A 15,834-nucleotide genomic window follows, 5' to 3' on the forward strand; every position below is an offset into this window, starting at 1 on the left:
ATCCTGACTGGAGTACACATGTGCCATCGAAATCGGTTTGATGGTTTGACTCGAGTGCATGAGGTGCGATGGTTGGTTTTTATTTTTTGTAATATCTTGTTGAGTTTCTTTCTAATTCATCTGCTTGCATAGAATCATTCTAGCATGGCTTCTCGACACGACTCACTAAGAATCCGACAACTGCACGTTTCACGTCGCGCGGATGCGAGCATGCGTAATGCAGGTAACTGTCAGGATATATGAATTTCCCGCGAATTCCCACGGGGAATGCATGACTAGCGTTAACAGATGACCTTCCTCGCGGGAAGCTTACATTTATTTGTTCACTGTCCTTTTCCATGGTAAATTTCATACTACCGCATTGTTCGTTCAAGAAGTTGTGTACCTGATCTGACCGCAAATAGGTCGTCAATATATCTCAGCTAGGTGTATGGTGGATGCGCAAAGTCGCGCAAGACCAAAACGTCGAATTATAACATCTCGTTCCACTACGTTGTGTTTTGACTCTCAGGTGCTAGGCACCTGAAAATAACGTCACGTGTTGCAGGAGGAGTAATTAAACTAACTGTAAACAGAACAAAACAGATGTGTTTGAGAAATCCGTCCGCCTATGTAAAAACCAGTTCCTGAACAAGTTCTACTTTTTTGTTCTCCAAGTATTAATGTTTCCTAGAAAACATCCGGTGGTGTTGGTTTCTTCTCCAGACTAGTCCCTTTTACATGAAGCGAAGTTCCGGAACCGAAGAGGGATTCCTCGTTTTTTAACTGACCGATTTACTCACCAGTCACGACAGTTCTAAAACTCAAATGGATGCTCAGATCGGTCAGTTCTTTTATTCTAGTCATCGTCGCGGTCCTTTTGTAACGGTGTCTCATTCTGGACGTATAACGGGTACTTGAGTTTCACGACCACGAAACACCAAGTTTCCCTCCTTTTTCTTATTCCTCCTCAGTTCTCCCTTCTTGGATGACTGGCTCCAAACGTTGTCTTGGCGGTGCCCATTTGACTTGTACCTATCAAACTGCTGAAGTGAACAAAAAAATTGAAGGACCTTCTGGAGAAAACCGTAACATGGTACAAGAACTTCTTAAGCAAGCCCTGGAAAGTGCTCACCTCACAGCATCGACTCTTATGACGGATGAATTGGAACAGAGCATTTCATCCGACCAAACAGACTGGGCCCGGTTAGGCTTACGCCTAGAACTGTCGGTGAGGTAAGTACTTGTTTTTTTCATGCATATCTAAATAAACACACAGACTTGTTTGTTGTCCTCTTGTCTGTTCCATCTTTCCTGAGCTCGCACCGTTATTTTTCTCCCAGTGCTTTCATGCTCTTTACATTGCGCGGCAAAGCTAGGTCCTTAGCATCGAGGCGAGTTCCAATTCATCCGTTCTAAAGAATGAGGAGTTGCGTTACACTATTGTGTGACCTATAGGATTGTATCCACAACAGACTTTTGTGATGATCCGTTAGTCCTTTCATTTAAATTGTGCCACTCACTGACGTCCACCATCAAAGAGTGGCGAGATCCCGTACGCGAGCTACCACAAATTACCATAGGACCGGCGCTAAGTTTTCTCGTCAACAAGAATGAGGCATCGTTTTTTGTTGTCACTCTAATGAATAAACTATGTTTCTTGATCCATGTCCGAATGCAGCTCATCCATACTGTTTGCTTCGTCTGCATAAACTCCCAAAAGAAGGACAACTATTCCGAGCGGTGTTCAACGAAATTCACACCAAAGGGAAAGCTCGTACTTATAAGCAATGATAACGCAGTGCTTTTAAACTGTGCGTTCATTTCTTCCTTTCAGTCACCTTGTCAGGCTTTCGCACACTTTGGTGACAATGGGCGGGCAAACAAGTAACAGTGCTGATTTAAACCGTCAAAGCCTACGCGCAATCGGATTAAGTTGCTTTGAACATCTTTGTCAAAACCTTACTGGCCCGCTACTTTCGTGTCCGGTTTCGAAGAAACTCATAGCGGATTGTATCCAACAGCTCGGTAAGCAAGTAGCAGCACGAAGTAGTATCCCATGGCTATCGTTGAGGCATTCCAGAAAGTGGTTTAACCACCCGTTTTTTGTTTTACCTAACCCCCACAGCCTAGGTGTTCGGATCCTGTTCTCTCGTTCTTTTTCCGCAATTCGGAAGAGCCCCAACTCCGTATGTTCCTTTAAGTTTAAGCCAGACCCTTTATCTATTTTCTCATCTCTGCATACTTGCAATCTACGTCGACAGGATCTGACGAATTATCTTTGGGTTGTCCTCAGTTCAAGTTTTCAGTTTTCCTTACAGTCCGAATTTCCACGTCTCCAATGGGGGAGGATCACCTGAAAAGTATTTGTTTGGCCTGACAGGCAGAGCTGTTGTAGGCTCTCTCGCTCTCTCTTCAAATGGTTGTAGGTCATGTCGTATACGACGTTGCTTTTCTCAGTGTGCGGGGAAATTCACTTTGGAGGTCGTGCCGGTATATGAAAAAGTTCCTTAATTCTAGTTTCCCCTGTCGTTCAGCTGTAGCACTCTTTCGGCGCCTAACTGCCATGCCATCCGAAGGTTGCACGAGGGCTGGGATACTGCCAGGTTGCCCATGCCTAGACAGGGGAAGTCGAGAGGCAGAGGTCGGGTTCGAACCACGAACCTTTCGGTCAGTAAATTCGCACTCTAACCACCTGGGCTATCTTGCCCTGTCAGAGATTCACTGTTTTTTCATACATATGATGGTAAAATGTTGGTATAGTTCAGCTGTATGAGGCGCCTGATGAAACTAAAGTCCAGGTAATGAGAGTTGACGTCCAATGACCAGTCCTTTTTACCAAGGCTATCTCCGATCCTCAAGTTAGCCCTGCAGCGACTAGGAGAAGTCCTCTTTCCGCTGCAGCAAGCATTTGACACCATACCTGATCAGCAAGTCACGGTAGACGAACCTTGGAGTGTTGTGTTCGTCGTGAATGCAGTAAGATCTTAAGTGACAGTCCACTTCGGGATAAAGCTGACTCCAGATGTTGACCTTAGTTTACCATGGGAATTACCGTACATTTGGGAGGCCACATCCTAACCTCGGTGACGGTCAAGATTACGGGTTACGGTTTACCTACGGCAAGTTAGCCCCGAACATGGCAAAATTTGTCAGGGTCCGCATACCAGAGCTTCCTGCTAAGGTGTCAGTTGCCTGGAGGTGAAATCAGCTGGACAGTTGACTTTGTCTACGTTCGACGAAGCCGTTGTTATTTGGCTTTTCGTTTGTCGGAAAGGAACTTTTACCCGACGGCTAGACGGAATGTGACGCAAAAAACTCATCATAAAGTGTTGGAAAACAGATGCTTGCAAATACACAGAATTTCGGGAACGTCGTTGTTCCTTTTACATGGTGCCAAACAACCAGCATATGTGGATGACTTTCCCAAGACTGATCTTACTGAAAGTCTATATTGGGAGCTGTTGGGAAAGAGACAAATAAGGTTGAACGTGTGCACAGTATGTTTGAGTTCGGATATCATCAACTTCATCATGTTCGTTTATTTAAACTTAGGCAAATGAAGGGACTTGGAGAGGTGGACGGGGCCCATGGGTAGTTGACTATAAATATTTGAGACACTTAGTCCGACAACTTGGATAGAAGCATACAAAATGATTGCTCTGGACTTCATGTACTGCACATCGTATGTTGAGGTTGCCTTGGTTTGCGTGTCTATAATGAACAGATAAACTGTGGAAATTGTCATCTGGTGTCTTAATATGCTATTTATTGAAAGAAAGCTTCATCGCCAGTGGACATTGTCCGTTTCCCCGGGCATGACCCAATAGTAGATTTATTTTCAAAGCTTATATCCGTGACTATTGCGGCCGTCACCCCTGGTTTTTCGGGGCTGATGGAGGGTGCTTGCCTCTGCTAATCATAGGAAACCATTCTATACCAAGGTCTTCCAAAGAAACACTGCAGTTGGATCTCTCATGTATCAAACATACTTTGACTGTCCGGAAACTCATTTGAGGCTAGATACCAACCAAAATGTACCTGTGCAACTGTAGTGCGCATTCAAATATGGTTCCAAATAAATTTGAACATCGACTTATCTTTGTGAGGCAGAAGTAATTCGATAGTGGGATATTGAAATACGCCAGAGTTCGATACCTCAGTGCTTCAGCTGTGTTTGATAGGCCGTATGTTCTGCACTGCCCTATCTTCACAAGTGCTGGATGCATTAGTGCCCCTGCGAGATCATTTAAACTTGCTGTGATCAAGTCTTGCGCCTATACATTTTGAGAATGCATGTCAGTTTAAAACAACACATCAAAGCCTATTTACCCTGATTACTGGCACACTGATCAAACAGCTCTTGCCTTCGTTTGGGCTGGATCTTGTTTGTAACAAATTCTTCAAAAATTCACTTATTTGTTTCAAAGTGAGAACGATAGGAGTGAGGGCTACAGTCGTGGTCTCATGTGATTGCATGGCCAACCTTGCCTCCTGACCTCCAGGACACTAACTTTTGTGAAAAGTTGGAGATGTTCAGCGTAAGCCAAATAAAGTTTCCAATGACAAGTCTCGTTCCCATCACCCAATTACGTTTTTATCCAGGACTACACGATCTACTGTTTAAGTCCATGGACGCCTCAATCTCTGATGGCAGTTCTGTTGAAACGGCGTTTAAAAAAAACATCTTTCAGAGTTGTCTTTAGGTCTGTTGCCATGATATTTCCCTGGAAGTCTTGATATGCGTGTCTAAACGTTACACACGATACGGAACGCCTTAAGAGGCCGATGACTCAGATGTACCATGGTTTGTTGCATAAATCCTGAGTCTTGTGCATAATCCTGGATTTAATCGAATCCATATTCCACTCGTTCTTTCACAACTGCAATATGGTAGTGGAGGAATCTCACTTAGTTTGGTTGATTGGCAATTTCGCTTCATTTTTCTCTCACTGCTTTCTCGATCATTTTTCGGCACACAGCCGGCGAGTTTCTCACATCGGTGTCGGCGGGATACGAGCGCGTACTGGACCTGCTGGTTGCCTTACCCCACCTCTCCGGCATCTTACAACCGGCGTTTATCCCACCAACTCCTGGTCTCTACCCTCCTGTCTCATCGAGGACGGCACAGGCTCATCCATTGTATCTAGTCTACAGTCGGTTGATGGATATTCGCTTTCGCTGTAGCCCGGATATTGCGCTGAAGATCTTGCAGACTGTAAGTTCATCGAATGTCTGTGCAACTTGACCAGTTCATTCAGCGCAAAACAACCGACGTATTCCCTTATAAGTTCAGCCTCATGTGTCGGTGATTCATGACCCCCTAATTTGATATCCGAGCTCCGTTTCTTTCGGAAAATCGGGCACGATATCCATGTTGTCCTCGTGCATACATTGTTTCCCATCTCTCTGTTGTCTCAAACTATGATGGTGTGTTAAACTTTTCTCGTATTTTCTAGGTAGACGCTTCTATTTGGTTTGGACAAAGCGAGCTACATCGACTGGCACCGCCTGCTCAGTATACCGCACTGGTGCCGATTTTGGTCAAGTGCGTTACACAGACGCGGCCCACATCAGAAAACGCTGATGTGAACGATAGATTGTTGCACGAGGTACCGTTATTTTACACCGTTTGCTATTACACACTTCCTGCCTTTGGCCAACGTTGCTGATTTCCCATTATTATTCTTCCGCAGTTATGCTTGAAACATCTGCAGCTCCTACTCAGCAATCGACTACCAGACCTTTTGAGTCCCCTCTGCGTACTGCTTTTACAAGGTAATTTGCCTTTCTGCCTCCTAACGATTCCCCCCAGACGTGAGTAATCTCAATTACACCTGCGTGTGGGACTGTCTGAAAAAGGTGCTTGATGCAGAAATTGAAGGTCGTGGCGGCTTACTATTATCCACTGACGTGGTGAGTAGTTTGGTTCTCCATTGATTTACCATTGTTTTGCGCTATACCAGTTCATTTCTCCTCCCATTACAACACAATACCTCCCTGACTGATTGTTTGACTGATTGATTGATTTCTGAGCTTCTGTTAGGTTTTTCTGCCAAACTGTTCACTCTGTGAACAATATTCACTCCTCTGCGTATAAAGCAACCACCACAGCTCCCGATCTGCACTTCATGCTCACCAGCATATCCTTTTTTCATGTCAGTAATCCAAAAGAAAGAGCGGCACAATAAAGGATTTTGTCTTCCTTGTGAGTCTGGTTTCTGTTCGGGAACGGTAGATTAGGAAGGCCATTGTGGATTCTCCAGAGGAGTCTAGGGGAGTCTACTGAGCGAAGTAATACGTGCTACTTTTATCCCAATATGTTAAAACATACCGTACTTTATCAGTTTTTCTCCATTGATTTCCCTAGCTTGTCGCCCTACTCAACAAACTAACAGCCGTACTCTCGGAAACGGTCCGACCTATCACCGGTTCCAGTGAAGTCATCGAATTGAATGAGCTGCTGTTCGATCGATTGATTTACGCCCCATCGGAGTTGGTCAGCAGCCTGCTTGCTGTGTTCCAGATCTTCCTATCGGAGTTGGCAATGAAACTAGCTCGTTGTGTTCGTGAAAACGGAATGTCTGTAGCATTAGGTAATTTGTTTTGTTGTCGTAATTGATGTCTGGTGTCATGTTATTTCAAACAGTGTGTCGATTAACTATTTTGCACCATATTGTCGTCATTCTAGCCAGCAATGTACCAATGGCAATCTCAAGTGTCTGACCACTAAGTTTTCACTTAGAGAGAATCACTTATTCCATGAACAGGTGCAGGAATCTCAATGGCATTATTGTCAGACTCAGTACCTGTATTTTCTCACTGGGTGACTTTGATCCCTCAACTTTCGAATGTTGTCACATTTCCGTTCAGCACCCAGCTCCAATACTGAGATTCGTTGGAAAGATTGTTAGGTAGTGGAGCATCAATTGCAACTTGTGGGTTACCATGATCGTTGACGGCTACGTTGGTAAACGACTCTTCCCTCGTCATCGTAGACAGGATTGTCAGTTCTGAGACTGATGCTTCAACGTCCTGAGCTCAAGCGAAATCTGCATTCAGAATCTGACTTGGCTTTGAACCCAGTAAATTATCATTGCCTACCGTCCCTGCCGCGTGTTGATAACGGTGGTTGGCTTCCGTTATTGGCCAGTAAAAACATCGCTTTCATCGATTGTTAGGGCTCCAATGCTTGTGATTTCATGTCGAACAGATTTCATTTTACAACATACCACAAACTCTCATTTAACCCTCTTTTTCTCTAGATTTGATGTTACAGTCCTTCGTAGGAAGAGAAAATGGCTGTTGTTTTCGACAGCCCCTTTTTGGCGCAGTGGAAAAATCCGATATCGATTACTGAGGTCGGACGTAGGCCTAGCTTCTACAATCAGGCCTTTCACTAAGTTCATAACGCGCAGAAGTAAACATCTGATTTTTTCGGCAATTTTCCAGCAGTCTGTTGAAAGGCACACTTGAACTGCCCTTTAGAATCTCAGCATCGACTGCTTGAAGTTGAAGGTTGACCGGAGTGAGCAACTGAAGTATTACAACCAGCAATCGTCTTAGTACTAGTGCGTTTGGTTCTTAACAGCGGATCAGCTGGTTTCCTGGGCATGTATTCTGTAGAAGTCATCGGTTGTGGATACATTTGAATGCGTCTCGGTGATCCAGTTTTCACTGTTGCGTAGATAGTAAAGCTACTGGTTTGTTCAGTCTGGCACAGCACCTCATTTGGATGTTGGATTTCTGTTAGTTTTGTTTTGTCCGGATGTCATTTACAAATGGATCCAATCTCATTTTCACCTTGTTCTTATTGAAACAGCTGGACCGGTGCTAATCACACAACTGGTTGGTTTACTTGGATCAGTCTTAATGCGTTGCTGTGCGGCAAACTATTCCAGTCAGTTGGAGCCGGAAGGAAGACGCGTTTCCGTAAATGTTGGTATTTTGCTTGGTGACATGGTCAGTGTCCTGAGGACGGCTGTGCGTGGTGAGTCAAGTGATGTACAATCTTCCTGTATCATGTTGGTTTCCACCAGATTTAACTTAAGCGTGGACATCCTAGGTAGCCTATCCTATTATATTTATTGAGCGTTGTTACCATTATTACAATTGATGTTACGTTCCGCGAGTAATGGGTTATACTTGCCTCATGGTCGATTCCTGGCGCTGATGGAGTTGCATATATCCTCATATGATCACCATTTTTCTGTGATGATATGCTCCGTACAATTTCTTTAAGTACGACCAAGCAAACGTCCAACCCAATCCAGTCATCGCAGTCAAAGATAAGCACGCTCCTTCTAGTAATTCTATGCTAGCTATGTCAAGTGTGTACTTGAATCAGACTGATTTCCCGCACTTTCATGTAATTAACTCAATCTTTACAAACTTAACACGGATTCGAAAACAACCTAAATGGTTTAGAAAATTAACGAAAATTCGGGAATACGCACAGACTTGGCACAATATCTTGGTTTGAGTAGTAACTCGATATAAAGCATAGCGATTCAGAGAAGGTCGTATATCCAGCACCTCATGAATAACTTGCACACGGCGCACAATCTTTTCGGTTACATTTGAATCCTGCATGATCCGGAGGTTTTGCCACAAGTCCCTTATTCCGGCTGTAGCATCATCATCATCGACAGCATGACATCAGTGTTCGAAACCGATGCTGTAGCACCCTTGGTTCGTAGCTGTCCTGTGTCCCCAAGGATGCATGAGAGCAGAACTACTGTCAGATTGTCCAAGTCTGGACTGGAATAATTAGAATGCTAGGGTGGGTTCGAATCATGGAAGTTTTGATCAGTAGCTTCACGCCTTAACCATTTGGCTGTCTCGAACTCGATTGTGGCCAAGCGGAAATCTGGTGCATTCAGAAATTCATGGTGAATTACGTTGTACAAAGTTTATATGATGTAAAATCGTACGTCCAAAAGCCACTGATCGTATCTTGGATGTGAACCGATGGTAACTGAACCGATAATCGGGTGCTCGTGGATGTTCTGTTTTGCGGACATTTCGAGTTTGCAAAAGAATACTGAGCAAATAGCTGTCCCACAGGCTTTCGGGAGCACGAAACCTCACGTGATGATACTGACCTTGTTCGAACAATAGCAACCAACTAATCGGCGTTTGGATGAAACCGCAGAATCCTCAATTAGGCTTTTTATCTAGCTGGTGCTCTTTATTCGCGGACTTTGAGTGACTGTCCTGATCATCCTTACGTCTACCTCTGGGCGCTTTGATCACGTCTCAAAGTGCACAACTATAATTATGGATTTAGCACCTTAATGCAACCTTTCGTGGCTTATCCTCGAGTTCTCCTCGGGACCCTTCTGGTTTTTGCAGTTGTCCTCTAAAAGCTGAAATATCAGCATACTCGGCAAGTGTAGACAATGAATGGTTATACACCTGCACTAGGTGTGCCCAATAGGTTTTCACTAGCTCACTCGTTAATAATAATAATAATAATAATAATAATAATAATAATAATAATGTAAGTACCCAACCGCACTTCTCACTGTTCTCTTATGCGTGGATTTTTTAATCCACTTTTCACCGCTTCCTCTGACTTTGCATCACCATTTCGGTCACCTGACTCCAGTCTCAGTTATTTGCGTCCATACCATTTTGAAGGACGAAGTGATTGTTTTCCGATATCCTTTCATTTTTGTAGTTTGTCCACCGGATGCGAAACTCCAATGGTCATCGACGCTGATTGACTGCTTTGTGCGTTGGCTTCTGGTCACACCTTGTGTCACTTCGAAACCGCATCATTCTTCCATTCAGCGAGACCCAATAACTACGGGAAGCCCCAAAGCCACAGCACGGCAAACATCCTCACCTGGATCCTCAGGGAATATTCTCCTAGGCACTTTGTTATGTAGTGTTCAAACCGAAGACGAGGAAGCTTTTTCATCGCTTTCGTTCTCTGCATCATTATGGAGACCTAGTCTGGCAAGCTTGAACGCAATGATTGAGGTTGGTCCTGGCCCACTTCATGCTGTTTTGTACATGTTGTATGGCGAACAGTTGGCTGACGAAGTAGATTTCGATTGTTATCATTGGGTCGACTGCGTTTCAGAGTATTACACACTATGTAAAAATTTGCTTCCCTGAACGTTTGAACTATTTTCAGGTCGCCGTGTACCTGTTCGAAGAACAGGCACACCTCATTACCGTTGCGATCGGTTTCGGTTTTCAGTGAACACTTGAAGCCAGCAGTTTTCCAACCGGTTTTCTCAGTGGTCTTTGGTGATGCACTATGTAGCTGGTTATCCCCATGCGTGATTTGACAGCCTATTTTTATTTAAAATAGCGACCCACACCAAATCCTTCACTGTCGGGGAAATTTGGAAGCAGTCTTTTGTCTTGGCGAGAAATGTGTCTTCGATAAGCCTCGGTTATGGAGTTGTCATCCGCTCAGGTCAGGTTATCCAATGCAAAAATACGTATTTCCTACTCTGCATCAAGCACCTGATCTTTTCTCTGTATCTACTATTAGGTGTATCAAATCCTGCGTATTTGAAGCCATTTCTAGCAGTTTGATTCTCACGTTCACCCTCCAAGAAAATGTCGAGCAATAATGTCCCAGATGTACAACGAACACAGGTTTTGTAGGACGCCACCATCTATCGATTCAGTTCGTACAGTGGTAGTCTGGCGCTGAAAGAACCTGGCCTTCGGTTATGTGGTCTTTTTTCCCTTTGGTGCTGTCTATCTGACGGGGCACAATCAAGTTCCCTGGTTTGACGAGGAATGTGAAGCTCGCCTGATGTTTCAATGAGCAGATTTTCACACGCTTATGTGGAGGTATTGGTTCTGTATAGATAAATTTCATACTAAGGAATTCCTACTGTACAAACCGGATAACAAGTTATTCGTTCGATATTATATCCTGTAACTTGACAGCTGACGAAACGTGCTACCCTGAATAGTTTATTTTGCTTTTAATCAAGGGATAATTAATTGTTACATGGGACTAGTAAGTTGGTCACTCTTTCCGCCCATTTCAGAGTTTCCCTGTCATACAACATTCTGGTCGGTTTTCGTTGGTAATCACTATTGGGGATGAATTTTATCATCCCGTGTGATGGCTTCCCATACAGTAATGTATTCATGCAATACGCCCGCTAACGTTGTCTGCACAGCATTCGTGTGGTTGCCCCCTACCGTAGAGTATTGTCATGTGTTAACACTCCTGCTGTCTTTTTAGCGGCGCTTTTCTCCCGCGTTATGGGCAACGACGAGGCCTTTCGTTAACTGCCCTGTGCCATTTGTCTATGGAGTCTGTTTGTGCTAGAGCTACTAATGACCGAGTATAACCCAGTTTTCTCTACGTTTCTTCCAGTTGATGTTAAATTCTTGCCAAACTCACGGCTCGGTTCCCCAGGCTTCTGTGGCTTCTCTCATCGCTCGCCTCTTAGAGTCGGTCAACTGGACTGATACGTGCGCTTTGATGGCTGACGAGTGCGACATCCGACCACTTTACCCACATTGGACTCCCTCATCCTCTAGTTGGTGTCCTTCAGATGTCGGCTCCACCGATCGCAGATTGGCCTTCATGGAGTCTCTCACGTTTCTCCTTGTACTTCTTTGTCAGGCGTTGCATGGCGCTCCTATTCAGGTACAGCTTGTAGTCACCTATATTTTTCACACTCAAGGCTTTTTAATGCTGGTTTAAGAACCGGACTTAAGAGGTCGTGTTTTTTTAATGCCCCATCCCGTCAAGTTGTTCCCCTATTTGCTGTTGGGTTAATTGGTGCAACAAACGGCTTGTTGCACCTCTTCATAATCAAATCTCTTCGTTAATTCAATTTTTTCTCTCCCCTTCCCCAACTTTTCGTGTTTTCGTATCTTATTTACCTCTGTGTCCCGGACTACTCTGAAAAGAGGTTTCTTGTCGACGGCTAACAGCATTGGACCATAGGTCCAAAAAGCTGCTTGTTTTCAGCCATAAAGTTATGCCTAATCCCGTACACTTTGCAGCGGTGCTACTCCCCTCACATGGCGCCTTAGGAAGAGGCACCTTTTCCAAGGAATTAGTTTCGCTTTCCTCGGAATTGTCTCTTCAAAGTGAAGTACCGTACCACAATTTTTGCTAGTGGTCTTCCCAAATCTTATATTAATATAACTTCAGGTATCGCCATACATAGTAGATGATGAATCAGGTGCTCACACACAGGGATCATTTTCAATTTTCCCGAATATATAACTAGATCGTAGAAGCTAGCAAACCAGTAAGCCACGCGAGCAAAGGACAAATTATAAAGGTCATATTCGTGGATTTTGCCCTAGTATTTCGGTTGACCTTTCGAAATCGTTTTTTGGATGTTAGCCCGGATATTCCGGTTTCACTGAGGCTATGCGGTTTTCTGTGCAACAGTAACTATTTCTTCTTGTTCACTTCACTGGGCTGTTTTCTTTCTGATATTTACACACCTTGGGCCAAAAGTGTTTTGCACTTGGGGTGAATTCTCAGCTTTTGGTATCTATTGACATTTTTTGTCGGATGGTTTGTATTGTCATTCGATGTATGGGTCCGGAATCTTTTGGACTCCAGCAACACCGACCATTACTATTTGATACACACACTACCATTTCATTCCGTCCATCCTTTCTTGGGATCAGAAAAAGAGCGGCGTTCAGCAAATCATCGAAGCCGTTGTGGGCAGTATACGTTTATCTTCAGTGGGCGAACGTTACTATCTCTATGTTCTGTCTCATTTGGCGGACCACAGTATGCCGTCTTACACCGTACTTCTCCCACCAACAAGCATGGAAGGTCGTATGTTTGGGTAAGTGATTTCTTATGTGTTTCAGGGAAACCCAGTTCAAACACAGAGTAAGTATATTTTCCTTCATGTGGTCCACAAGCAGAAGATCACTGAAGTGAAGGGGGCCTTTGCGATGAACTTTCTGCTGCCTGGTACTTACATACAACCTCCGGGATCGATCAAAACTGCGAATAAACGTCAGTCTGGTTGAAATAAGTTAGACTGGTGTGAGTTACGTGAGGCAGATAAGTGACTACCGAGCCATGTGAGACTCAACGTCTGTACACAACGTTTATGTAGTCAAAAGTACTGATTCTGGTTTCTTCTGACATACAAAGAAGCCTTGGAACCCTGACGTGTGCTTCACAGAGTGACCTAAAAACAGGTAAAACGCCAACCGTGTCGAGTAGATGGGATACAAAGGAGCTGCTCATGTTGTGTCGTTGACTTCCCCCTGCCACGGGAACGGTATGTGCTCAGACCAGCGAGTTAGTTGCCTTGCCTTTCGGCCTTCAACGAGACTTCTGTGTCCATAGCAGCAGACAAATCCGTAACCAACATACATTGGAGTGGTTTTAGTGAGTTTGTTTTTTTACGAGACTTCTGTGTCCATAGCAGCAGACATATTCGTAACCAACATGCATTGGAGTGGTTTTAGTAAGTAAGTTTGTTTTTTGCTCTTGCTTGATGGTGGAATGGCTGTTGAAAACTACATTTAGACGTGCTGCAATAAGTGTTCTAGTGAATGTCTACCGCAATCTTCGTATCAGCACTCCATCAACTACATCGCCTTCAAAAGGAGGCAGAGCAATTTGGGTCTTGTCACAGAATGCTTTGGAGGTCTCAGCTCGAGGTGTTTCACCGTAAATCGTTCTTGTTAGCCAATTTGACGGATCACACTACTTAGGAGGTCCAATTTCTCCGTGAAATTGTTGGTTAATCAGACTTTACCCCTTTATCATACAGGCATTGAAGAAGATCCCGTTGTACTTTGAGGGGAACAGTTTTATGAAGTTGCGGTGCATACGACCTTTTGTCACTCCATCTTATATTCTTGCTCACTGTTCAAACTCACCTATAAAGAATATATTCGAACGGACCTCACAAAGAATACTTAAAATAGAGGTAGAGTCTGGAAGCATCATCGACATACCTGTCCTATTAGTGGGAAGATGCTTTCGTACTGGGCAGTGTCGAATTTTGAAGTTTAAGGCCAGTCTGTGAAGTACAAGTCAAGGTGCCCAAGTTTGCAAGTTCGCAGAAGTGATTGAAATGCACATTTTTTAAGCCTACTTTCTGTGTACAAGCGTTGAGTCTCAGGTGACCGGACAGTCACCTGTCAGCCAGCCTTACATGACTTCCCAAACTCACTTATTATCAATTTCAATCATATTATCGTTTACTCGCAGTTTTCGTCGAATCCGTTGATTGTGTATATGTCCCAGCCAGTAGAAAAGTTATCGAGAAGGGTATCTTAGCTTCAGCGATCTTGCGCAGGTTTCACCCCCCCCCCCCCCCCCCTGAAACTCATAAAGTAGGCCTTTCCGCCGAATTCTACCAATCGCAGTTCGTATTTGAACACGAAATTGTACGTATCTGACGATAAACATTACTACTTTCATTACATTACATTACATTACATACTTTCATTTGACCATTGTGGCACTATTCTGTCACCCTAGGCATTGTTCTCTGCTGCGTTTGAGAGTTCCAGTTTCTTTCGATATGGATCGATATGTGGACGGAAGACAGTGAAATCACCAACGCCCGTTCATATTATATTATAAAGATCTGTGGCAGGTTGACTTCAGGTCGAAATGGGTTAGGATCACTCCTCTCAAAGTATGAGTTAGCACCACGGATGACTCATTGAGTTCCTGAGACCAACCACATAAACCGTTTCTTCTACGGTCATATGACCGAATATAAGTGGGTGTGCTCGATAACTAAAGCGTCTAGCTCCGCTCACCGTCACTCCTGCGGAACTTCCCGTAGTCCATAGTTGACAACTTCTTATGCCGAAGATCCCGCCAGCTCAGTTATGTTCGAGATTTCTTAACCGGTCGGATCCCAGTCGATGTAGTACATACGGTATAAGCTGTTTTGCTCTCTGTTTGAGAACTCGTTCGTTTGGATCTCCAATTTATACACAATAATACATTTGAAAAAACTGGCGCCAGCAGTTTCTTATGTTCTAATAATGCGCTTGCAGTTAGTGCTTATGGAAAAACAAGCTTTAAACAACATGGAACAGGCAGTGCCGGAAAATGATAGATGGTAGCAGTAGCTTCATGCAGAAATTGGGGTTATCGAACTGGAACATCCTGGTCTGATCGCAAGTTAACGATGACAACTTGAGAACCAGAGTAGCTAATTTTTCGGAGGCCAGATTTTCTCAGCTGGATGGTTGAGGTACCGTTAGTCAAGTCTTTAGTTATCAGTCAACTTGATTTGAGAAACGCGTTAAGTGTCGTATTACGACTCCTCAGTGAAACTCAGCGGGGGACAATGAAGCACAAATTGCGTGACAGTGCAACGCTATTCAATCACATGATCCGCCAGTTCAAAGTTTCATGTCAGCTCTCATATCAGTGGCTACCAAAAACGATCGTAAGAAACAACAAAAACTGTGCGCCTTACATGTTTTGAGGGAGTGTGGACATGACTACTAATCACAGTCATAGAGCACTACATTTTCGTCCATTCTGCATTGCATTTTCGTGTGGATATGACTGTTTGTCCCCTACAGGCTTCTTGCATCTGTCGCCGGCATGGTTGCGAATCCAGAAACCACCGATGCTTCAACATCCCCAGGCCGTGTCATCGAATGGGGAACAACATCGACTTTTAGTAACCTCTACCCCAAGTTAACCGACATCCCAACTTGTTCAGCAGGCGACCGAGCTTTGCATCAGAAACGTTTGGCTTACGTGCGCAAAATAACCGGTCTTGTCCAAGCCTCCCTGCTACGTGGCATTGCCCCGACTCAAGGCTTTGAGTCCCTTCTGTCTGGGCTGGATCTTTCTCGGACAACCAGCACACTTTCAGATGAACCGTCAATGGAAAAAGATTC

At 44.2% G+C, this 15,834-nt stretch overlaps 1 protein-coding gene across 1 annotated transcript in view; it reads left to right on the top strand.

Annotated features, from left to right (window-relative positions):
- Window positions 1-15,834, top strand: part of T265_05808 (hypothetical protein) — a gene marked incomplete at both ends in the record, with an annotated part of 57,647 nt that overhangs the window by 36,895 nt on the left and 4,918 nt on the right. Inside the window, 12 exons of the mRNA XM_009170915.1 lie at window positions 954-1,215; window positions 1,817-2,007; window positions 4,962-5,197; window positions 5,439-5,591; window positions 5,676-5,757; window positions 5,855-5,895; window positions 6,350-6,575; window positions 7,802-7,969; window positions 9,662-9,966; window positions 11,336-11,611; window positions 12,616-12,782; window positions 15,511-15,834. The exon at window positions 15,511-15,834 is cut by the window's right edge and continues 413 nt beyond it. Of these exons, the coding sequence (XP_009169179.1) occupies window positions 954-1,215; window positions 1,817-2,007; window positions 4,962-5,197; window positions 5,439-5,591; window positions 5,676-5,757; window positions 5,855-5,895; window positions 6,350-6,575; window positions 7,802-7,969; window positions 9,662-9,966; window positions 11,336-11,611; window positions 12,616-12,782; window positions 15,511-15,834 (2,431 nt within the window). The remainder of the gene's footprint in view (window positions 1-953; window positions 1,216-1,816; window positions 2,008-4,961; window positions 5,198-5,438; window positions 5,592-5,675; window positions 5,758-5,854; window positions 5,896-6,349; window positions 6,576-7,801; window positions 7,970-9,661; window positions 9,967-11,335; window positions 11,612-12,615; window positions 12,783-15,510) is intronic.

Source organism: Opisthorchis viverrini (genome assembly GCF_000715545.1).
Source record: "Opisthorchis viverrini unplaced genomic scaffold opera_v5_112, whole genome shotgun sequence".
In the NCBI taxonomy this organism is placed as follows: domain Eukaryota; kingdom Metazoa; phylum Platyhelminthes; class Trematoda; order Opisthorchiida; family Opisthorchiidae; genus Opisthorchis; species Opisthorchis viverrini.